The sequence below is a fragment of the Rhineura floridana genome, chromosome 4 (assembly GCF_030035675.1).
Source record: "Rhineura floridana isolate rRhiFlo1 chromosome 4, rRhiFlo1.hap2, whole genome shotgun sequence".
Lineage (NCBI taxonomy): Eukaryota > Metazoa > Chordata > Lepidosauria > Squamata > Rhineuridae > Rhineura > Rhineura floridana.
Window position 1 is genome coordinate 8,840,221 of NC_084483.1, and position 25,486 is coordinate 8,865,706.

The window sequence follows — 25,486 nt, forward strand, 5'->3', positions numbered from 1 at the left end:
AAATTAATGATTTAATGTCCTTTTATTTTTAAGCCCTGGATTTGAATCCAAGCCAGACCAGAGGATTCCTCTGGTCAGACAGCTGGAAATTCCACGGAATGGAATCATGCTGGTGGTCTCCCAGCTCCGCTCCAAATGAAGAGTAATACAGTGAAACACCTTAATGAATGTGGCCACCCACACTGGGTATTCATTTTAGTACAAATTAAAAAATAACAACCCTCAAATGAAATCAAAGGGCTCATTCTTTAAGCCAAGGTAAGTACAATTTTAGGAAGGATTAGTCAGCTGCAAACAGCTAGTTACTGCACACTATAAACAGTCATAAAAAGGCTAATGAGTACAAAGTGTTTCAGCTGATCAGTCTATCCAAGAGCACATAAAAAGCTGCTGCTATCTGCATCTACTGTATGATTGTCAAACATTAGTTGGATTCTTTGCATTTGCTAATTTGGATTAGGGAATCTGGCATATTAAGTACATCATATGGTACTAATTCCTGATTACCAAATAGTTTTCTAAGACAAAAGCAGAAGGTATATGGGCCACAGCGCTAATCCTTGTTATCCCCATAGCAGACTGCCATCAGGTCCTATTGCTACCATTCCCCCACACCCATCTTTCACTGTGGGTTGGCAAGTGATGTGCCATCACACCCTCAAAGCACTAGATTTATCCCAACAGACTCCGTATAATGAAGTCTACCTGAAAGTAGCCCAGAGCCTACAGAGTATGGATCCATGCTCAGAGAAGGTGACATACTACTGTGAAATAGACACACATCTTCATTACTCATGTACTAGCTGTGTGCTATTTTTATTAGATACGGCTTCCCTAGATATTTTTTTTCATTTTATTTTGCAGAGGGTATTTATTATTTATTTATTGTATTTATATACCGCCCCAGAGCCGAAGCTCTCTGGGCAGTTTACAGTACCTAAAAACATTAAAACAAATATACAAATTTAAAACACATCTTTTAAAAACAATTTAAAACACATTTTAAACATTTAAAACAATTAAAAAACACATGCAAAAATGCCTGGCAGAAGAGGAAAGTCTTGATCTGGCGCCTTGTCAAACACATCATTCCATAATTTGGGGGCCACCACTGAGAAGGCCCTCTCCCTTGTTGCCAGACTCCCAGCTTCCCTCCAAGTAGGCACCCAGAGGAGGGCCTTTGATGTTGAGCGTAGTGTACGGGTGGATTTGTATCGGGAGTGGTGTTCCATCAGATATTGTAGTCCCAAGCTGTGTAAGGCTTTATAAGTTTAAACCAGCACCTTGAATTGAGCTCGGAAACATACAGGCAGCCAATGCAAGCAGGCCAGAATCGGTTTTATATGTTTGGACTGTCTGGTCCCTGTTACCAATCTGGCCGCTGCATTTTGCACAAGCTGCAGTTTCCAAACGGTCTTCAAAGATAGCCCCACGTAGAGTACATTGCAGTAATCTAACTTGGAGGTTAGCAGAGCATGGACAACTGAAGCCAGGTTATCCCTGTCCAGATATGGGCGTAGCTGGGCCACCAACCGAAGTTGGTAGAAAGAACTCCATGCCACCAAGGCTACCTGAGCCTCAAGTGACAGAGATGGTTCTAGGAGAACCCCCAAGCTACAAACCTGCTCCTTCAGAGGGAGTGCAACCCCATCCAAGACAGGTTGGACATCCACCATGTGGTCAGAAGAACCACCCACTAGCAGCATCTCAGTCTTGTCTGGATTGAGCCTCAGTTTATTAGCCCTCATCCAGTCCATTGTCGCAGCCAGGCACCGGTTCAGCACATTGACAGCCTCACCTGAAGAAGATGAAAAGGAGAAATAGAGCTGCGTGTCATCAGCATACTGATGGCAACGCACTCCAAAGCTCCGGATGACCACACCCAACGGTTTCATGTAGATGTTGAACAGCATGGGGGTACTGAGAATTCTGCCAGGAATCCCTTTCTCTCTGTACAGAACTATAATTCCTGTGGTTCTCTGAGGAAATAACCATTAAGCCAATTTTAGCCTGTGGTGTAGATATGCCTCCATCAGATAGGGAATTCAAAGAGCTAACATTCTAAAAGAATGTCAAGATCCTACTCATTTGTATCTTCTAAGTATTCTTTGTTCTTGTATCAGACGTGAGGAAATTAAATTCTAGCTATGTCAGCTATAGCAGCACTAGGGCTTTGCAGAAGAAGTCAAAGCATAGAATCACACTGCACACTGAGGTGGCACGTAATGAAGATCATGCCTCTAGGAAAGCCTGTTATTAAAATGATTTGGTTGATGTTGGGGGTAGAAGGAATCAGGTTGGCTGTAATTGAACTGGCATGAAATAATAAATATGTGTGCTTTCTTCAAACATAGCCTGCCATATCCTGAGAATCTGGAATCAATTCCTTCTCTTTCAAGACGCTTAAAAGTTGTGGAACTTTGATATGGCAGAAATGTGTTTGCTTCTGGGCTTACAGCCCCAGCCAGCCTGCTGCAAACCTTCCAGATATATATATATATATATATATATATATATATATATATATATATATATATATATATATATATATATATATATATATATTTCAAGGCAGGAAAATGTGGCCAACAAAAGGGAAAAAGAGACTGGAAAGTGCAGGGGAGTATTATATCAATTACTGTTCAACTAAAGTGAGCAAAAGACATTTTGCCATTAGCAACTGCCCCATCAGGTGATACATTACCAGCACAGAATACAGAGGCATGCAGAGCGGAAGGGCTGTAGCTCTGTGGTAGAGAATCTGCTTTGCATGAAGAAGTTTGCAGGTTCAGTCCCTAGTATCTCCAAGTAGGGGTGGAAAATCCCTTGCCTTACATCCCAGAGAGTTGCTGCCAATCAGTGCCAGCAATAGTGAGCTAGATGGACCAATGGTCTGAGACGGCTTCCTATGTTCCTATGCAGTAGTGGCTGGTGCCTATTGGAACTGGTAAGTCAAAAGACAGGGAGACCAACAGTAGGTGGAACCAGAGCCAGTGACAGACAGAGCCACCCCTTGATTGGCTGTAAATAACAGGGCAGGCTGGCTGAGGACAGGCTAAGGTTGGTGGAGCAGTGCCCAATCTGTGCTAACTGAACAGCTTCCACTGTTCCTATGAGATGTGTAAGCACTGTTTGGTGTGTAATGCTTAATTTTTACAGTTTACAACTTTAGGCTGCAAACACACCATACCATATGCACACCCAAAAAATCCTGGGAACTGTAACTACAATTCCCAGCATGCTTAACTAATGACAGTTCCCTGGATTCTTGGCAGGGGGTGAGGAATGTGCTTTGAATGTGCTTTAAAAGTATGGTGTGTACACAGCCTCAATCTTAATATTCAAATTCTTTCTATTAATGCACAGGGTGAGCAACCTGTGCCCCCCCAAAAAGATTTGTTGAGCATGCTGGGAACTATAGCTACAGACTCCAACTCCCATCAGCCCCAGCATGTCCAATGCTCAGAAATAGTGGGAGCGGTGGTCCAGCGCTATCTAGAGGGCCACAGTTTTCCCATCCCTGCTCTATACATTTCATAATGACCAGCAGAGAGCAATGAACCCATCATTTCAAATATACATGTTTGATTTAGGGCCAGGACAGTCTTGATGCAAGTGGTCTATGATCAGAACTCCCTATTAAAGCATCCTCTGTCAGCTACAATTTTGATCAGAGTTCCGGGGGGGGAGCAGTCTTTAACCCTTTCCCCTGCATTGTCTTCCCACTCTCCCCACCCCCAAAGCAGCTACTGGGGGGAAAGTAGAGGTGTGATATAGGTATCTGAGCCCCACACACAGAAGGGGACTTTGGGGATGCTGTATGCTATCACATGTTCCTGATGTCTCGTTTAAACCAGGTCACGTCATCTGCATGGACTGTGTAAGCATGCCAGGGATCTATAGCCCATATATAACATTGTGTCCATAGCAACTGAGACTCTGATCTAAATGAGACACAAGGTGCATGCACAGCAACACAATTAAGTGTTTTTGCCCACACAATTAAATTGGACCCAGTATGTCACATGCATTCATAACAAAACCACCTGTATTTCTAGATTCCCTGTTGGTTTATTAAGCTTCGCCTCAGTTATTTCAAGCAACGTATTTTTCCCAATAGAAAACATAATAGATGCAACTCATGTAAGGCAGAGAGAAGTGTTCTAGACTACTTGTCATGCTAGTTTTCTAGGTGGTTTCCCCCCCCGCCGCCCATGAATCAGGAGTACTGCTGACTTACAGACAGCTCCCAACTCCATCAAAGACTACAAATTTTCTTAGTAGATGTGCCATAATCTCATTGCTAGGCTATATATTAAAGTAGAAGCCAAGGGTGGCCACTATACATTGCTAAAAAGGGGAAATGTTCTCCAAAACAGCGGACAAAATATGACAATTGGCATAAAATTTGCATATGCTAATATGTGTATATATAATAATTCATAATTTAAATAGAAATACAGTACATCTCAAACAAGCACATTACAAGCAAATGATAATTTCTAATTAATCCTGTACGAGGGCTCCTCAAACTTTCTACCCCCAAGGCCCTCTTGAGATAGCTGAAAGCTGCTGAGGCCCACCACTCACAAAATGGTAGTCCAGAGGTACAGCCAGGCACAAAATGCTGGAAAATTACTGATGTCATTTTCTACTGATATCCAAATCCATATCTGGAAATGCGCTAAATTCTTTACCACAGTTTTTTCAATGTGTAGGGTTGCCATATTCCAGTTTCACAAATCCAGGCAGGCAAATTTGTATATTATGCAAATTATTTGCTAGTTATGCAAATTAAGCATATTAATAGTTCATTGTTCAGTTGTTTTGTTTTTGTGCCTAGTAATTACCATCAAAAACTGGGGATGTGTGAAACTTAAAAAAAAAAAACCCTTACATTTTCAGCCTTAACTGCCTAAACTCTAGTTTCCAACACTATGGAATATTTATTTATTAAGAGGATTCATATCTTGCCCTTCCATGGTTAAAAACAGAGCTCAGGGCAGCTTATAGACATAACAAAATCAATAAAAATACAGAAAAACATAATAAAATCCAAAATAGAAACAAACATAAAACAAGTCAATGCAACAGTATAAAACTCCAGCACAAAACAAAAAGCACCATTTAAAAGCAATATTGTGACCAAGAGGTCATCTGTACCAACAATTAGGAATTGTGAAATGAACACACCACTACAACTTGTAGTACAGATAGAAATAAAGATTTCAGTATTGTCAGTTCAGTCAAATAATCTTATCTAAAGAGAAAGGTGTCTGAAAATGTGAGAAGTGACTTTAGTACACTGATTCTCACATACCAGATCAGGGAGAGGGGAAACACAGCCTTCTGTGATAAAGGCTGGAATTTGATGGAGACTTGAGAGCTGGCATCTCTTTTTAAAAAAATAAAATAAAAATGCAGTAAATTAGACACCTGACAAGCTGTGCTAGCATTAGACAGAGCAGCTGTTCCATTCCTATTGGTCCTAAGGAGGTAAAATGTTACTGCATTAAAATATATATTATATATCTAAAAATCTCTCGGTGTGTATTTAGTACATGTGTGTGTGTGTGTGTGTACTAGGGAGGAAATGAAGTAGGGTGATCTTTGGCGGGGAGATTCCTACCAGTCATTTTGAAGAAGGATATGTGTTTTTTTTAAAAAATACTTTTTAGCCTTTTCTGAATTGCTGAACAGAGGCCCTGCTAGGCAACAAGGTGAGTGAGCAGGGCTGGCCCCAGGCATGCCGGGGCCCTTGGGTACCAGACTGCCCTGGGCCCCTCTGCTCCCCCTCCACGATCCGAGGAACTTAAGCATCTGCGGACCGCAAGACAGGAGCTTCTGCGCCAACCGCCATCCCCCCGCTATCTCCACACTTCACCTACCTTTCCGTTGTTTTTTGCAGCACGCGCAGGTTTGCCATCAATCAAGATGGCAGCCAAGGTTTCCCTAAGGGGCTGAAGCCTCTGCCACCATCTTTGTTGAGGTAGTACAATTATTATTTTTATTCATAATATAGCAGTGGTGGTCACTCCGCTGGTAAGGGTGGTGGGGAGGGAGGCTGAGGCCACTACTCAGATCTTTGCACGTCAAACCAAGTGCAACCCCCCCACTCAGCCAGCCAGCATAATCTCTCTCACTTAACCACCTTCCAGACCCTGCTCTGCCACCAACTAAGGGACACTCACTCAAGCAAACATTTTCCCCTGAGATGCAAAGAAGTTAAAATACTGCAAATGCAGCACAATAGCCAGAGAGGGTGGTGGAGGCCACTTTGTGTGCCAAAACATGTTGTCATCTTTCACCTCCACAGTTCTTTATCTCCATTCTGCTGCTGCCTCCTTCCCCTCCTTTATCCATGTTCTTGACCTCCGGATCCTTTTTCCCTCCACTCCATTCTTCACCACCACTATCCGTTTTTTTAAATAATTGTTTTCTCCACTACACCCCATCTCACTCTCCGCCTCCTCCCTCGTTGCCTCCTACCCACCCACAGAGCATGAGGGAAGAGCGATGCTGTACAGAAGCCCAGTTTGAGGCACATGATTTTCATCCACAAATCAGAGGAGCAGAAGTAATGCCCAAAAGTAATTCTGGAAACGTTACAATTACTCCACAAAAGTAGTAAAATTACTCCTAGTTCTATTACAATCAAAATGTAAAGGAATTGCCCACTCGTTACTTTAAAAAGTAATGAATTACAAGTAATTCGTTACTTGTAACTAGTTACTTCCAAGATCTGCCTAGGAATAGGGTTTTCATGAGGCTGAGAGGCAGTGACTGGCCCAAGGTCATCCAGTGAGCTTCATGGCTATGTGGGGATTCAAACCCTGGTCTCCCTGGTCATAGTCCAACACCTTAGGATGCAGTTTATTGGGCCCTGCCGAGTTGAACTCATTCAAAGTGATTAGGTATTCCTTGACCATTTGTCTATCAGTCTCAAGCTCCAATCCTGCCCCTTCTACTTCATGTTTCCCGGGAGGGTCATAGACCCTTTTTTGGGAGAAGACTGAGCCAAAGTAGGAATTGAGCACTTATGTCTTTTTTTTCTCATCTGTTATCATTTTGCCATCCTCATTGAGTAGCTGTGCCACCATTTCTTTTCTGTCTTTTACTATGGATGTACCTGAAGAAAGCTTTTTTGTTGCTTTTAGCATCTCTCACTAACCTCAGTTCATTCTCAGCTTTAGCCTTCCTGACACCATCCCTGCAATTCCATGATACCTGCCTGTACTATTCCTTTGTGGCCTGGCCTTCTTTCCACTTCCTGTATGTGATCTTCCCCCTCCCCCCAGGTCATCTCTAAGCTTTTTGTGAAGCCACATTGGCTTCTCCTGCTGTTTCCCCCCTTTTTTCCTTGTTGGAATTGCTTGCCATTGCGCTTTTAGAACTTCCTTTTTAAGAAACTCGCACCCATCTTGGACTCCTTTTCTCATTAGGGTGGCTTTCTATGGAACCATACTTACAATTGTTCTGAGTTTATTAAAATCAGCTTTCCTGAAGTCCGGGGTGTGCGTATGGCTACTCTCAGCTTTCACTTCTGTTAAAATCAAGAATTCAAGTATGGTGTGGTCACTTTCCCCCAGAGTTCCCATAACTGCCACTTCATCCACCAAATCATCTCTATTGGTTAGAATCAAGTCCAGGATAGCTGATCCTCTGGCTGCTTCCTCCACTTTCTGTAGGAGAAATTTATCTCCAACACAAGTCAGAAATTTCTTGGAGGGGCTGTGTTTGGCAGAATTTGTCTCCCAACAGATATTTGGATAATTGAAGTCCCCCATTACTACTACATCATGCCTCCTTGAAACATTGGCAATTTGCTTTTCAAAAGTTACATTCTAATCTTCTCCTTGATTGGGTGGTCGGTAGTAGACTCCAAGCACCACATTCCTTTTATTATGTGCCCCATTAATTTTATTCCAGATACTCTCGGTGGAGCTACCAAGCTCATCTGCCTGTATTTCTGTGCAGGGATATATATTTTTAACATATAGTGCGACTCTACCTCCCTTGTTATTCCTTCTGTTCTTTTTGAACATGTTATATCCTTCAATTGCTGTATTCCAATCATGGGAGTCATCTTACCAAGTTTCAGTTGTACCTATCAAGTCGTAATTACCCCCCTGTATTAAGAGTTCAAGTTCGTCCTGCTTATTTCCCATGCTCTGTGCATAAGTATACAGACATCGAAGACCATGTGATTTATGGCTTGGTTTCTTTACTACATTTTTTTCTTAGGACTGTTACAGGGCCCTATTAGAGCAGATCTCTCTGTTCCTGTTACTGTGCACAAGCCTTCATCAGTCGTTACCACCAAGTTTACGTCTCCCTCCCCCTTAGGATTCAGTTTAAAGCCCTCCTGATGAAGTTCTCCATGCTGTGGCCAAACACATTCTTCCCAGTCCTTGTGAGATATAACCCATCACTTGCGAGCAGTCCATCTTCCAGGAAGCAAAGCCCGTGGTCCCAGAATCCAAATCTCTCACATTGGCACCACCTTTATAGCCATTCATTCACATGGAGTATCTTTCTTTCCCTTTCTACTCCTCTTCTATGTACTGGAAGGATGGATGAAAAAACCTATCTGGGCGCCAGTTTCCTTCGTAGGGCTTCAAAGTCTGATGTGATCTCTTCATAGCTCCGTTTGGCAGTATCATTTGTTCTTACATGGATGTGGAGAAAGGGATACCTGTCAGTGGGCTTGATGAGTGATGGCAACCCTCCCGTCACATCTCTATTCCATCCCCCTGGTAGACAGCATACCTGGTGAATCCACGGATCTTCTCGGCATACTTGGGTTTCAATCCCTCGCAGTAGCGAGTCTCCCACTACTAGTACTCTTCTCATCTTGTTGTGGGGTGTGGTTTCATTGTCCCTGCTTGATTGAGCTTCAGCCTCTTGCTCGTCTCATGGGGTCTCCTGTTATTCTTCCACCACAGGTTGTCCTCCAGTCTCATCCTCGAGTGGTTGAAAGTGGTTCCATAGCTCCACTGGTAAAGGGTGTCTTCTAGCTCTTCTGCTCCTATCTGTCACCCTTTCCCATGGAGTTTCCTCCACTTCGTTGTTCCTCTCCAAAGCAGTCTCCTCTTCTGCTACCACATGCTGTTGTTCTTCCACCTTCACTTCTCGTTGCTGCTGTTGTTCCAACGTTCTAAGAACTCTTCATCTTCTCTTGTAGTTCTCAGTGTGGCCACCCACTGTTCCAGGCCTCTCACTTTTTCTTCCAACAGTGCCACGAGCTTGCACTTGTTGCACGTGTACGCCATGTTGTTCTCAGGCAAGAAAACAAAATGGCACACACCCTGCAGATCACAACCACTGGAGTATTCTTCCCTTTCATACTCTCTTCTACCTTTTTTTTCTTTCTAAGTACTTGTTTTGGAGTAGCCTGTGTTTTGTCCTGTCTTATTTCAGAGTAAATGTGAGAGTGCCACTGGCATGTGGTGTGCTGTACAAGGAGAATCAGTATTTTTTTTAAAAAAACTTTTTTCATGTAATCAACTTGAAGGCGTATAACAACAGCAGCATCTGTTCCCGCCGGCTGTCATTGTATTATTGTCTCCAAGAATCTTTCTTGATCCAAAACAGTCTCTAGTTGATAAAGCACTGTATGAAAGTTATCTGGTTCTAGTTTTTGTCACTAGGCTGTGCATGTTAATGCCACCAGCTTGTGAAGCCACTGCAGATTCACACAAAAATATTTTCTGCACCTATTAAAGTTGTTTTTTGCTGTCTGGGCCAATATCCTATTGGAAGTCAGCAGAGTGGCATAGCAGTTGCAACAAATCAGTCTGTTTAGACCACAGGTAAAGGTGAGAAAGAAAAATTAAGGTTTATTTACTTCTAGCATATATAGCGATCTCTCTGATTGAGTGCTCAGGATGGCATGGAGGACAAAGGGTGGGATGTGGTCTGGGGAGAAGGAAGAAGAGAAGCTCAAAAACCAAACAAACAAGTTACAAGAGAGTCTGTGAGAGGAACACAGATATTATTTTTGTCTCTTTCTATCTAGCATCCCTCAATGATTCAGGAAAGTATTCAGTAACAAATATTGTTGTCTTCTATTCCATTTATTATTAACATTCTTCTGTTTTCCAGAGAAGAAACATATGATATTACAAGGAAACTAGAGGAGACAGAGAGCAGAGCCAACAGAGACCCATGGCATATATTGCATGCAGGTAATAATTGAACTTATAATCATATTTAATGCACAAACCCCAAAATCCAGTCCCCCTCAGTTCCATATCTCAACATGAAAACAAAATCCAAAAAACTAATGCACTAAAACATAGGAAGCCTCATAGGTAAGTATTCAATTAGGTCACGGAACCTTTAACTGTGAGTTAATGAATCATTTGTAATGTGACATATCGTGAAGCTGGGCTATTGTATAATTCAAATAGTAAACTATATTATTTATTTATTTATTTATTTATTGCACTTGTATACCGCCCCACAGCCGAAGCTCTCTAGGCAGTTTACAGCAATCAAAAACATTAAAACAAATATACAATTTAAAACACATATTTTAAAAACAATTTAAAACACAATTTTAAAATTTAAAACAATATAAAAACAATTTAAAACACATGCTAAAATGCCTGGGAGAAGAGGAAAGTCTTGACCAGGTGCTGAAAAGATAACAGTGTTGGCACCAGGCGCACCTCGTCAGAGAGATCATTCCATAATTTGGGGGCCACCACTGAGAAGGCCCTCTCCCTTGTTGCCAAGGGAGCTTCCCTTGGAGTAGGCACCCGGAGGAGGGACTTTGATCTTGAATGTAGTGTACGGGTGGGTTCATATTGAAGTAGATATACCATCTCACCTAATATACAATGTTTTCTATACATCATGGGGGGTTAGGTCTGTTTATTTCAAGCTGTCTGTATCTTAATATATTGTATTGGTGGGTTCACATTGTTAGTTTTATAATTAACAAAACAAATAAAATCGTACCATTCCTCTATGTTATTTTTTTCAGCTATCGCCAACTGCCCAATTTTTTTGTACCCGTATTCAGTTGTGGTGTCATTAAGATCTCTCCAAAACCTGGCCATAGTAAGACATGCTGCTGTTAATAGATTCCTAATCATTTCCTTGCATTTCAAATCTCTATAGTTGCCATCATATAAATTTAACAAAGCCAACTGAGGGGTCATGTCCAAGTGCGACTTGACAATATTTCTAATTTGGGTAAAGATGTTTGTCCAAAAGTCTGTCACTCTTGGACATAACCACTACATGTTCCTTCATACGTGCCATTCATTTGGCACCCCCCCCCAACAATTGATGGTGGTGGTGGTGCCATTATTCTAGATTGTAGGATCGGAGCAGAATACCACGGGTAAGCCAGGTTGAGTTTCTGTTCTTTGACTTGAGTTACCGGGGCATCCAAGGCTGGCCTATTCCACAATTGTATCCAGTCCTGATCTTCTATTGTACAACTAAAATTTTCCTCACATTTTTTTTTTAGCCCTGAAAGATTACCCACCTCCTTGTCTATTAAAATCAAGTATGTGGCTGAAATTTGACCCACCGTTCCAGATGCTGTGTTGACTACCAGAGATTTGTAGACTGTTAATTTTCTAATTGCTTGTGTTTTTATTTCTTCATTCAGAAAAGATGCAGTTAATTGTCTTCATTGAAACCACCCTAAGGGGACCTCGTTCAAAATGAAGTGTGTTTCATCTTCGGTCAGCATTCTGCCATCTTTATGAAAGTCCCTTATCTTATATAAGCCTTTTGATTTCCAAACCTGCCATGGGAAAATTCTATATTTATTAATGAATTGTGGGTGACAGAAAGGGGAGAAACAAGAGGAGACTGGTGTGGCCCTGAAGGCCTAGCATCTGTTGTTGAAGTAAATGGGTTTTCATGCACTAAAGTCTTAGTCTGTTTATTTTGTCTAGTGAAAAATAAAGAGCTTGTGGTATGACCACTGAGGGTTCTGTTTGCCTTTGGTACTCATCTCTTTTCTTCATCTTCTCTTGGAAATGAAGCCAGATGTTATAGCTGATTAGCCTCATAGTAGAATTGGATCCCACTCAACCTGTTTGCCTGTAGCAGTACTGTTGTCTAAGGCAAAAAAATTTCTTTGAGAAAATAAAGGATTGAATTTCTCATTGCCAAATCCTCCATTGTGCTTCTGGGATCCAAACTGGTAATGTATGCCCTAAGCCCCAGACCGTTATGCAGCTCGGCGGCAGGAATGCTGCCCCTGAGGGAAGCAAACAGCCCCCCCACGGGTAGCCGCTCTTGGCTCGGGCAGGGAATGCGGGCAAACAGCCCCGCGTGCTGCTGTGTCAATCTGCGCTGAAGTGACCAGCACAGGCTTTGCGGTGTTCCCTCTGATAAAAGAAACATGCAAACCACTTATATGCCTATAATTCCTGTATTTTTGTTTGTTTGTATTTGTGATATTTCGCAAAACCGACTGTATGCTTTTCTACCTTTAACGTTTCTGGAGATACACATGATTGCAATTCCACTTATTTCTCCAGAACAGCAAGTAACAATGTGTCATGTCTAGGAAGGTAGACCACCAGTCTCTATGGCTGCAGGTGGCTGAGACGCTCTAGCAAACCACTTATATGCCAATAATTCCTGTGGGTTTTTTGCTTGTATATGCAATATTTCCCAAAAGTGACTATGCTTTTCAGCTCAGCTGGGGAGAACCTGCAGGCTGTGGTTGAAATTGACAAGACTCAAAGAAAGTAGCCTTGCAGGCAGGAAAGCGAAATTGACTAAGGTTGCCTGAGTGTCTGTAATCCAAGAGGAAAGCCTCTGTTTCTCTTCTCCCCCCCTCTCCCTCAACTCTGGATGCCTGGAAGCAAAGACCAATACCTTCAAGAAGGGCATTTGATGTGGGGGGGTGAGAGGTGGGAGGTGGAGGTTAGGCAAAGATAAATATTTTCTCCCTTGAAAAAGTTTACAAACAACCACAATTGCAGATCTCACCCTGAGCTGCTGCCCAGTTTGCAGGCTGGCTAAAAATTAACCGCTGTTGCTGCTTCTGCGCAAATGCACTTTTTTGCATCTGTGCAGTAGAAGTTGCAGGGGGGACCCCAACACCACACCATTGCTCTGATAGGTTAAGAACATAAGAACATAAGAAGAGCCTGCTGGATCAGGCCAGTGGTCCATCTAGTCCAGCATCCTGTTCTCACAGTGGCCAACCAGGTGCCTGGGGGAAGCCCGCAAGCAGGACCTGAATGCAAGAACACTCTCCCCTCCTGAGGCTTCCGGCAACTGGTTTTCAGAAGCATGCTGCCTCTGACTAGGGTGGCACAGCACAGCCATCATGGCTAGTAGCCATTGATAGCCCTGTCCTTCATGAATTTGTCTAATCTTCTTTTAAAGCCATCCAAGCTGGTGGCCATTACTGCATCTTGTGGGAGCAAATTCCATAGTTTAACTATGCACTGAGTAAAGAAGTACTTCCTTTTGTCTGTCCTGAATCTTCCAACATTCAGCTTCTTTGAATGTCCACGAGTTCTAGTATTATGAGAGAGGGAGAAGTTTTCTCTATCCACTTTCTCAATGCCATGCATAATTTTATACACTTCTATCATGTCTCCTCTGACCCGCCTTTTCTCTAAACTAAAAAGCCCCAAATGCTGCAACCTTTCCTCGTAAGGGAGTCACTCCATCCCCTTGATCATTCTGGTTGCCCTCTTCTGAACCTTTTCCAACTCTATAATATCCTTTTTGAGATAAGGTTCCTTTCTCCCGGGCTTTCCCCAGACATTCATGCACATGCGCAACAGTGGAAATACATGATTGGCTGAGAATGAGGGCAGGGATATGGGGAACCGTCCAAGAACCGCCCATCAAATGCCCACAGCTGTAAAGTCCGCAGTATTGCATCCGAGCGCCTGAAGGTACAGTGGATGATTCCCAGTTTAAAAAAGCAAATCGCATGATTTGCAGTATTGCAGGAGCGGATTTAACCGCGCAAAAATGCACAAAAGCGTGCGGCGTCATATGGACGACCGAAAAATAATGAAAACACAACACACATTTTACAGTCGTCTGGATGAGCCCTAGGTCTGGAATGTGTTTCTTGCAAACAATGCCAATGAGGCATAGAACATAGATTTTAGCATCATCAGAAGATTAGTTGTAACAATTAGGCCTGGGACATACAATACTAGATTCAGCTTCTCAGGGCACCTGCATGCTCTACACTGCAAACACATTTTCCATGATAAAGCAGACTCTAAATTGTGACCCAATTCTCAGGTCTATGTTGGTTGTTGGGTTAACCGTGCTCTTTGGTGTGTAATAGCTGCAGCACAGAATCTTGTGTATTTTATGCTGGTCTTTGACCGTAATAAATCTATCTTCTTCTACACTGCAAACACAGTTCATGCATGCACAACATACACATGTCTGGGGACCTGGCTCATTCAGGCTTCCAAGGCATATGTACAAGAGTGTTTCTAGATGCACATACGGATTTTCTATGGGAAACACTGGGATGAGATATCTGTAGATGGAGCTGGTGCCTTTACCAAATGAAGTAAGAAAAACACCTCTTGGTGGCCTCTATATTTCTGTTTGTTTAAGCATGAGAATGCAGCGAAAGTGGTCCTCATCACAACCAAACTTACTGGTGTTGTCCAGCTGCTTTGTGTTTTTGATAAAAGCAGAGAATTTGGAGAAAATATCTATGCCTGCAGCATTTGATTCACGGTGCTTGGCAGCTAACCTGGGATATCTGCAAAATGAGAAGAGAGTTTTTAAAAAGGAGATCCAGTGGAAAATTAAAAGCACACACACACACACCACAAAAAGACATACGGTGTTCGCTTCAAGTGCTGTTTGTAACACAAAGCGAAAATTCTTGTAGATCAAGTACTGCCTTTAAAACTGTCTTTTGTCTCAGCACGTCAGCCTCACAGGACCCTAGCTGAATATCATTGCTGCCACGGGAAGCCAAGAATTTTAAAAGTTATGTAATGATGGCTTTATGACAAGGTTAATTGCACTGGGGCTTAATGTGCCAGGAAGCAAGAAACAGCAACCTTAAATCAGAAAGAGTCATATGTTTTCAAAAGATGCAGAGGCGTATGGCAGTAAGCTACTTCCCTTCACGATGTGAATGGTAGCCACGTGCTTAGCTCCCTTTGGAGAAAACCATTCCAATATATAATAGCACTTTCAGCATAACAACAAAGAAGGCCAAATGGGGTTCCAAGTATGTGCACTCTTACAGAGGCACTTGATAAAAAGCAGTTATATACAGCTGAAATGCAACAAAAATCAATACTTCCTGCTGAAAAGTGCATTATAATTCTTTGAAAGTTTTCTGTGGCTCAAGGATCAGGATCTCGAAAGCTCAGCCAAAGCTCAAGGTCTTTCTCTAGCAATAAACAAATGTGATGGCTATAAAACAGTCCTGTACAACCCATGACCTATGAAGCGAAAGGCAGCTTCCTAGCCTCAAAACTAGGGCTGTGCTATCTACTAGGACTATCTCCCACCATCAACAGGTCCTTCATTCTTCAGCAATATTGAGGGAGAACTTGTGTGATCTTCATGGGGTACTTGGAAATCTGACAAGCTGGCCAGATTGTGGTTTAGTTTTCACACAGACACACACAGGCAAGCTGCTGTGCTCAGTAACCAGCTACCAGCCACTTTAAAAATCTGTGAAGTTTGGTGCTGGGTATATTGATATAGCATGGTTCCCAGACACACTGTACAGGATTTTTAACGTGACTGGCAGCCAGCTGTGGAGCAAAACAGTTTGCCACCATTTAAAGTTTTTTTTTAAAGGGGGAGGAAAGACTATGCAGCCCCCTCATCAAATTGTAACCACCCCCAAGCTGAAAACTCTCCCCCTGACCTGACACATGCCCCCAAACATCTGTCTTCCCCCACCTGGAAAGTTTTTGCCACCCCATCAGAACATCTGAACCTTTGGATCAGCCCTAGCTGAAAAAACTCTGGAAGGAAGAGGGTGTCAAGCACTTGGCAAACTGCAATACAGTGCTGGCAAGCTGGGTTCAGTTTAGTGGACAATATGTTGGGCAAGCCCATTGTAGAAGGTGAAGCCATAGCATTTTCCCCTGTCATGCTGTGTGGAAAGAAAGAAAAGTCCTTCAACCCAGAATCATGCCAATAATATGTACATGTACCAGGATTTAGTTTAAGGTTTTATGTGCCCCATTTAAAAAGTTATACTTTGGGGGATGGGGTTGGGTGGGGACACCATCATGCAGTGTATTGGATTATACAATCTAGTAATATGTCACCTGCATGGGAATTAATTTGAAATGAGATCTGCTTGAGCTGAGGATTAATGAAAACAGGTCCCACAGCTGAGAGTCCCTAGCCATCAGCCCATGCTCAGATTAACACAGAGAAGAGAAGAGAGGTAAACAAAATTATGATTTCTGACTACCTATGAGGCAGGTGGACTAATTATAACACAGAGCAGGCATCAATTTGCCCTTTACTTTTGTCAGTTTTGCCTAGTAAATGTATCATAAAATAATCTTCCAAAAAAACTTAAATTTTTTACTTTGGAGGTGAAAGGTTCTCTTCCAAAAATTCTTCAATTTTGTTGACATCCGTCTTGACTTCCCCGTTAAAAGTCAGGAATGGTGGGTGGCTCCCAGGAGCTAGATTATGTAAATCAGCTGGCTTTCTGCAAAAACAAAAAGAAAGATATCATTAATCATATATGTCATTACTGATATAGGAGCACCATTGCTTTTGTATTACTTAGAAAGTTAGTCCATTTGCTTTCCCCCTTACTTTTTGATAACTACATATGGTATGCACTTAAAGAACCCAGTACAGTATAATAAACTGTCTGTATGAGAAAAATTAAGATTCACAACAGAAAATTCAAAGAAAGTGATATGAAGAAACATGAAGCTGTTGGGAAAAGTTATCGGATGTTTTGGAACAAGGAGTCATCAGTATATGGATGACACCCAACTTAATTTCTCTGTTCCATCTGAATCAGGTGAGACAAGAAAGGGGCCAGGCCATTGGACAGATGTCCTGATCTAGATGGGCTTCCACTCTCCTTGAAAGAGCAGGTGCATAGCTTACTCCTTGATCCTTTTCAAACACATGAAACTCCAGTTGCTTCAGTAGCAAGAAGTGCCTGTTTCCAGCTCCAGCTAGTTCACCAGCTACGGCCATTCCTGGTCAGAAAAAGCCTTGTCACAGTAATCCATGCTATGGTAACCTCCAAATTAGGCTAATGTAATGTGTTCTATATGGGGCTGCCCTTGAAGACAGTTTGAAAGTTGCAACTGGTACAGAATACTGTGGCCAGAATGTTAACTGGCTCGGCCAATTCAATAACACTGGTCCTGAAATAATTATACTGGTTGCCAATATGTTCCAAGTCCAATTCAGGGTGCTGATGTTAACATACAAAGCTCTAAACAGTTTGGAAGCCAACTGTCTGAAGGAATGCCACCTCCCATATGGGCTGGCTCATGCATTAGGATCAACAGAGACTGCCCTGCTAGTGAACTCACTGCCACATGAAGTTTGAGGGGCAACAGTACATGAGGAGGCTTTCTCTGTGGTGACCCCCCATCTCTGGAATGCCCTCCCCTCTGAGGTGTGCTCTTGATTGCTGGAAAGTGAAGACACCCAGAACTTTGGAAGAGGGCAACAGTATGCCAGTCAGTTATGGTCCAATTTACTATAGATGGTTATTTTATGTTGTGTGTATGTGTGATTGTTCACGTATTCATGCTGGCCTGAGACCATTTAGTGAATCTCACTAATTAATTAATTAATTAATTAGAAGAATGATAATGCCAACAGAGATCACAATTATGAACACCATTATGTCTTATCAAATTCACTAATAGGCAAAAAACCTTGTGGTTTAAGAATGTGCCTATAGCCAACAAATATTTCTATCAAACTTTAAAAAACAGGGAAATTGGGCAGCTATAGTGAATGTACCAGGGGAGGAGGAGACCTGACCTCCTCTTTGAGATAGTGTACAAATTTGTCAAATTGGGGGGGAGGGGATTGGAAGGGGAGGGGTAAGGAGGGGATTGGAAGGGGAGGGGGAGGGAAGGAAGGGGGAGGGAAGGGGCAAAAGGTAGGTGATGGGAGGGAGGAGGAGGGGCGGGCAGGTTTGATCATTTGCATGCTTACTGAGTTCAATGGGATTTACTTCCATGCTGCCATGCTTAAGATATGTAAAACAGACCATGGGGGAGGGAGGAGGGGGAGGAGAGAGAAAGGAGGAGATGGGGAAGGAGAGGATTGGAAGGGGATGGGGAGGAGAAGGGGGTGAAGGAAGGGGGAGGAAAGGGGCAACAGGGAGGTGATAGGAGGGAGGAGAAGGGGAGGGGAGGGCAGGAAGGGGAGAACGAGGGGAGGAGATTGGATGGGTGGGCACTGGGCAGAGGGAAAGCCCCTTTCCTTTCCAAAAGGAAAACATTGTGAACAGTATCATTCTTTTTCAGGGTTTCCCCCACCTTTTTATTCTACAGCAGGCTCATGTAACCTCTCAACCAAATTTAAGCCAAAGCTGTCCCTGGCCACATCCACACCAGACCTTTCTTTCACTTTAGACCATCATGGTTTCTCCGAAAGAATCCTGAGAAGTGTAGTTAGTGAAGGGTGCTGAGAGTTTCCACAGGAGTGGAAAACCTTTGGCAGTCCAGATGTTGTTGAACTACAATTCCCATCATCTCCAGCAAGCATGGCCCATGGGCAGGGGTGATGGGAGTTGTGGCTCAGCAACATCTGGAGTGCCAAAGGTTCACCACCCCTGAATGCCCTGTTCCCCTCACAAAGCTTCAATTGGAGTGGTTGACTGTTAAACCACTCTGGCCCCTGGAGCTCTGTCAGGGGAATAGGTGTCTCCTCTCAGCACCCTTCACAAACTACACTTCCCAGGATTCTTTGGGGGAAGCCATGACTGTCTCAAGTGAAATCAAGGTCTGGCATGGGTGTGGCCCCCTGATTCGGCATGCCCAACAGCTGTGAGTCTGGCTTTTAGAACACTCACAGTTGGTTCTTACTGAGCATGCTCGGCCTTATCATTGAGTTCAATGCTAGATTTCTTAAATTAATTAAAAATCAGCCAGGCATTTTTTTTAACTTTTAAACTGCAAAAGATGAAGTTTAGAGTATGGGGCAAGGTCAGTAATAGGAATACAGGTACTCTGTGAACATGGCCAATTTTTAATTAATTTCAACAAATTATGAGAACTCTGACAGAAACAAGTCCTAAAGGGGTCTGGGTTTTTTCTCTCGTTTTACACTTTGAACTCTCAATTCTCTCTGACTGTTTTGTGTATCACCATGAAAATTTAAAGGGTTGTTAAGCAAGCATTTCTGAGTTCAGGACTATACGTCTTGTAGGGTTTTATTTTGAAATGAGCTTATGGGAAGGATCAGAATGGCACGGGGGTATTTTCAATTTAACATTGCGGAATGCAAAAAATCCATGCTGACTATAGTATACAGCCACTATTGTGGCTGTATAATATTTTTATTCAAAACTCTTTACCTCTTCAGGTCAACTGTGGTAACATTGAACACAACCCCTTTGAGCCAAAGTATCATGAAGAGACGCTGTGAGAAAGGACAATTCCCAATGCTTTCTCCGTCTACACCAGCCTAGAGGAAATAAAAAGTGTACAAGAGAATGATCTGGATATGAGTTTTTGCCATCACAGGGAAGCATTGTGATTCCAATTTGAGTCCACCCAAGTCCTTGTCAAATTCTTCTAAGCTGCTGCCTTCATCCACCTGTTAGCAGCTTACCTCCATTTTGTTCCCACACTTTTTGTTTCTCAGGGCTAAACTAGACAAAGCAGTTTCATGTCTTCTTTTTCTTTAAGTCATTACAGGCACGGGGGGGAAGAGAATTCTTACGGGGACACACAGGGACAGGAGACTTATCTCTTCACTCCCTCACTGGAATTGGAATGGAGGTCCCCCCCACAAGTAGCTGGGAGCCTTAGGAAAAAAGGTCCCCAATTTCTCGGGACAACTTCCAGCACCATCTCTTCCTTTACATGCTACATTATCTGTCTCTCTTCAGTCAAATATCATGACACAACTGTCTCTGATTTGCTACCACTTCTCTCTGTTTTTCTCCTTCCGTCCCGTTCCAATCTGGGACAGCCTTTAGTATTAGCCCGCGGCTCCTTGTTGCTGAATTCTTTCTCTATAGTAGAGAAAACCTCCTGAGAGCAATGGGACTTGATGATGTTCTGTCACTCTCAGACAGAATTGTACAGGAAAAACATGGCTGCCTCAGTTTTTATATGGGGTCCTTACCTCCCCCACCTCCATGAGCTGACTTTGACCTCCCACCTGTCATTCACCTGACATGATATCAGGTGGCCTGTCTTCCTTTGCCTGCGTGGTTTGAAATCAAGCAATGCAGTCAAAGGCACACCTCCACTGGCTACCTGTGCATAGGAACATAGGAAGCTGCCTTATACTGAGTCAGACCTATTGATCCATCTAGTTCCAGTGTACAGTCCACACTGGCTGGCAGCAACTTTCCAGAGTCCTAACAGGGAGTCCCTCCCAGCCCTGCCTGCATTTGCCAGGGATTCAGTTCAGTTGAGTTTACTGCATGATAACCAACCAGGCTTTTTGCTTGTACATCAAAAGAAAACAAAGATTTCTAATTTGTATTAGAAGCAATAATTCAAATAATAAAATCAGGCAGTTATATAAACGTACTAAAATACTCCAAAGTTAATTATCTAATTTAATAGATTAATTAAAATGGCTCTAGGTACAAATATTGTTACCTGGGGGAATAAGAATTTTTCTCCTCTCTAAGGCTAATTTAACATATTTAGCAGCCCAGTAAGTCACATCGAAATCTGTTCCTGCCAATAAGAACACAATTTTATTTAAAAGAGTATTATCCCTAAAATCAGCAATAAGATCAAGGTACCGAGTTCTTAAATCTGAATATAATGGACATTCTAAAAGAAAGGGAGCCAAGTCCTCTACCTTTTCACATCCAGCAGGGCAATATCTGCTCATCCTGCACTGTCCTTTATAACATCCCTTAACCTCCATCAGCTGCAGAATATTGAGCCAACATTTAGTTAAAAGCCCCTTAAGACCATAAGGGCAAATAAAGGGCAAATATGACAGCAGTTTCTCTGGGGAGGCGATAACATTTTTTACAGGGTGTTAGAGCAGCAATTAGACATTAGTGTGGAAATAGCCTGGAAGTCAACATTGGTTAAGCACCTTGTGACTTCCAAATGAGCACCACTAAAGCTCCCTGCAGAGAGCCCACTGAGAAGCCCAAGTCAGAAATAGTCCAACCAATTTTAGTAGCCTTTGATTCTGATCCTATTTCCTCATATTTCATTAAGAAAAAGGAGGGGGCCTGTTGAAAAATTATCTTAAGCCAGTAATAAATTGTTGCTTTCAGGGCTAAAGTTTTTACTAAGTAACAAGCTGCCTCTCTATGTACAACAGCCCTTAGGCATAGATCTGGGGGCACCTAGGGCTATTGTCAGGAATTTATGTTGTTCTGACTCTAGGGCTGCAATATCTGAATGTGCCCATACAACAACTGGGACAAGAGCATCCAGTTGCGGTATCACTCATACGTCAAGTTAGGTTCCAGACCCCGGCCAGAAAGCGAAAACCGGGTACGATCAGCTCGAGCGGGAGTCTGATCGTGCCAGAAGAGAAGATACAGCTGATCTTCCCCTCCTCTGGCGCGATCAGCTGGAGTGCGCGAGTCTGGACGCCCCCGAGAAGATCAGCTGTAGCACGCTACAGCTGATCTTCCCCTCCTCCAGCGTGATCAGCTGGAGTGTGGGAAGCTCCAGCCCCCCTCCAGCTGATCGCCTCACTGGCGCTGTATTAACAGAGCGCCGAGAAGCAGGGTGCCAAGAAGCAGGGTCCTACTGTAGTCCTATAAAGCTCAAGGAGGGGCACCATTAGCCTATCCCCGGGTCCAGTTGCATAATGGAGAATAGCTCAGGCCATTATATTAGCTGTTAGGGTGACAGCTTTTAAATGGGTAGACTAAGCTCCAGAGGTTTAAACATCACACCCAGATATTTATAGTTAACTTGTCCCAGTTGCTGATTGTCCAACCACCATTTCCGCCTTCTCTTTTGGCTCAGGACCTCAATATCTTTCAGGTTCCCAATATGAACCTACCCAGACCTTCATCTGAGGCCCTCCCCACGACCCCTCTGAGGGAGGCTTGGAGGGTAGTAGCAAGAAGGGAAAGGTCTTTTACAATTGTGGCTCCCCGCCTGTGGAATGCTCTCCCCAGTGAGCTCTGCCTGCATCATCATTAATATCTTTTTGGTGCCAGTTAAACTCTTCTCCCAAACAATTGATGAATTATAATGTTTTTGCTGTCCAGGTTTTGCTATGGTTTTACTGGGGGCTCCTCTACACAGGGTTTTACTGTGTGTCTGGTGCTACTCACACCCCTTTTAATTTGCATGGTATATATTATGTTACTGGCAAACTGAAGCTATCATACAGTTTCCCCCCTGTAAATCTGTAGTAACCCAATCCTCTGATAATCTGAAAAGGGAAGGCAAAAACATCTTCACTCCATATCTCTAGGACTTGCAGATGCTTTGCTCCATGGGTGTGTCAATTGTTCCCCTCTTCATGCCCACTGCCTCCTCCTCCCTTCTTTTATTTCATTTCTGGTGGGCTGAAGAGCAACTTATGGCTGCTATCCCCCATTCTGCAAGCCTTTTTTATGTTGCTGCAGACGGTGCCTCATATTTCTTTCCCCCCTAACTTGTGCACAAAAGCATAACACTGCTCAAACAAAGATTTGTATTTCAGCTGTATTGTACCAGTGAAAATACAAATAATTGCACTTCCCAATTGTTGTTTTTAAAAGAAACTTACTGGTAGAACAAACTGAGCATGCTCAGTTGCCAGGTAACCAAAGAGAGTGGAAATGTTAAATTAGAGGGCATGGTCTTTAGGAAACTGCGTGTTTAATGTTTCCCCTCAAGTGTGACTAGAAAACACCGTGTTTGCAGCTGGCATTGAGCCCTTACTGTGGACGGTGCAAACAGAAAACAGAGGTAAAAACAGCATCTTTAGCATTAAGTTATACTCCCATGTGGATAAGCCCCGAGTCTGTTTTATGGATTACTTTATAGCTTTTTTTTGTAAAATATTGTTCCTTTTTCTCATTTTATGTTATTCTTTGCACTCTTACATTTTTGCAAGTTGCTTAAAGACTCTTTCTATAGCAAGCAACAACATCATCATCAATTCAGAAATAATTTTGTCTTTGTCGTGCTAGTGTAACTTGTGCATAGGACTGTACTGTAAATCCAACAATTCATTCAAGACAGAGGATCATTGACGCTTCAGTCAAAATAGTTCAACAATGAAATAATAGTAACATTGCCAACTAGTGCCCAGATATAGTGAGGATGGCAGCTTCTTCCTTTCTCAGGCAAACAAACATATGTCTGCCAAGGGTGTAGTGAGTCATGTGTTGTGTCAGGTGCCAGCCTGATGATCACCTGCAGTCTATTATGCTATGAGATAGGAAAACACTACCAGGCACCACCTCCCACATCTTCAGAAAAACTTTCAACTAGAGGTACCCAATGTTATGAAGAGGTGTGGGGGAAAGTGCTCAATGTGCTAATATCACAGCACGGGGTAAGTTCTATTGTCCATTAAGGAAAAGAGAATTTTAACAAATGTAAATGTACTGCCTTCAAGTCGATTCTGACTTATGGCGACCCTATGAATAGGGTTTTCATGAGGCTGAGAGGCAGTGACTGGCCCAAGGTCACCCAGCGAGCTTCATGGCTATGTTACAGGCATGCTATTATCAGCAGCACTGTGACAAGTCTTTCTGTAGCTTATGGTGCACATATGCTGGTTTTTAAAAAGTTCTGCAGATCTCTGCAGTTATTTGCACACTGTGATTATGTATTAATACAAGACCAATCATCATACTAACATGGAGAACTTAATAATCCAAGAAATGGTAGCTTGAAAATTGAATTGCTATTGATGTGAGTTTGGGGGGTTGAGATGGATAATTCCTATGAGTCCCCTTCCAGCCTCTGATTTGGAATCCTGTGCCTTGGGGTGAGAAACTCACTCTGCTGGTCAGATGAGTTTCTTTTGTTAAGCTAAGAGAGTGTCCAGGTGGGTTAATGGGTCTATCAGGTGCCCAGCAACTGGTGAATGGGCCAGGGAGACCCTTTTGTCATTGAAACTCTTCAGGAGAGCCTTCTCCCCCCCTCCTGGGGCCGAGGAGAGGTTTGTGTTTTTAGTTGTGTCTGAGAAAGGCTGGGAACTGGAGGCAGGGAGAGAGACTGGCTCTCTGCACCATGGCTTTAGGATGCCTCCTGTAACCCTGATGGAAAAGCTGGATATTGGACTGCTGACCCATCCATCCTTCCAGCACATAGAAGAGGAATAGAAAGGGAAAGAAAAATACTCCGTGTGAATGAATGGCTACAAAGGTGGTGCCGACGTGAGAGATTTGGATTCTGGGACCATGGACTATGCTTCCTGGAAGATGGATTGCTGGCAAGTGATGGATTGCATCTCACAAGGACTGGGAAGAATGTGTTTGGCCACAGCATGGAGAACTTCATCAGGAGGGTTTCCTAAGGGGGAGGGAGACGTAAACTTGGTGGTAATGACTGATGAAGGCTTGTGCACAGTAATGGGAACAGAGAGATCAGCTGTAATACGGACCAGTGACAGTCCTCAGAAAAATGTAGTAAGGAAGCCAAGCAATCATTCACATGGTCTTCGATGCCTGTATACTAATGCGCAGGGCATGGGAAACAAGCAGAACGAACTTGAACTCTTAATACAGGAGGGCAATTACGACTTGATGGGTATAAATGAAACTTGGTGGGATGACTCCCATGACTGGAATACAGCAATTGAAGGATATAACTTATTCACAAATAACAGAAGGAATAAAAAGGGAGGTGGAGTCGCACTATGTGTTAAAAATTTATTTATTTTATTTTATTTATTTATTAAATTTATACCCCGCCTTATGGCCAAAAGGCCCTCAAGGCGGCTTACAAAAGAAAATGAACATAACAATACATTAATAGAACATAATACATCAATAAAATAATACAATTCTCAAAATTAAATAACAATTCTCAAAATTAGATAACAAATAACATTATTAAAAGCAAATTATTGAGCAAGTGTTACTTTAAATACTTGTATATACATGTTCACAAGGCAAGAGCAAGAATAACTCTGGCAACTGTTTTCTTTGTTATCAATCAAATTACTCGTCATTTCCACAGTCAGCTGGGTTCTTCCTTTTCAGACATTCAAATTCTTCGGTCCCCCAGGAATAAACAAGGTAGGTTATGATGAAGGGAGGGGCCACCCAGAAGACCGGGGTTCCCACAAGTTCAGTCACATCTCCTGCACCAGGAGGAAGTTCTTTCTTGGGGCTGCCATGGAACTGTTCTGCCTCTTTGACTTGAACAAGTTGTTCATC

The 25,486-nt window shown here is 42.8% G+C and overlaps 1 protein-coding gene across 1 annotated transcript in view; it reads right to left on the bottom strand.

Moving 5' to 3' along the window:
- CLIC5 (chloride intracellular channel 5) overlaps nucleotides 1-25,486 on the bottom strand; it is an 89,815-nt gene that overhangs the window by 45,699 nt on the left and 18,630 nt on the right. Inside the window, exons 2-4 of the mRNA XM_061622349.1 lie at nucleotides 19,517-19,626; nucleotides 16,538-16,663; nucleotides 14,622-14,728 (exon numbers count right to left, since the gene is read on the bottom strand). Coding sequence (XP_061478333.1) covers nucleotides 14,622-14,728; nucleotides 16,538-16,663; nucleotides 19,517-19,626 — 343 coding nt within the window. The remainder of the gene's footprint in view (nucleotides 1-14,621; nucleotides 14,729-16,537; nucleotides 16,664-19,516; nucleotides 19,627-25,486) is intronic.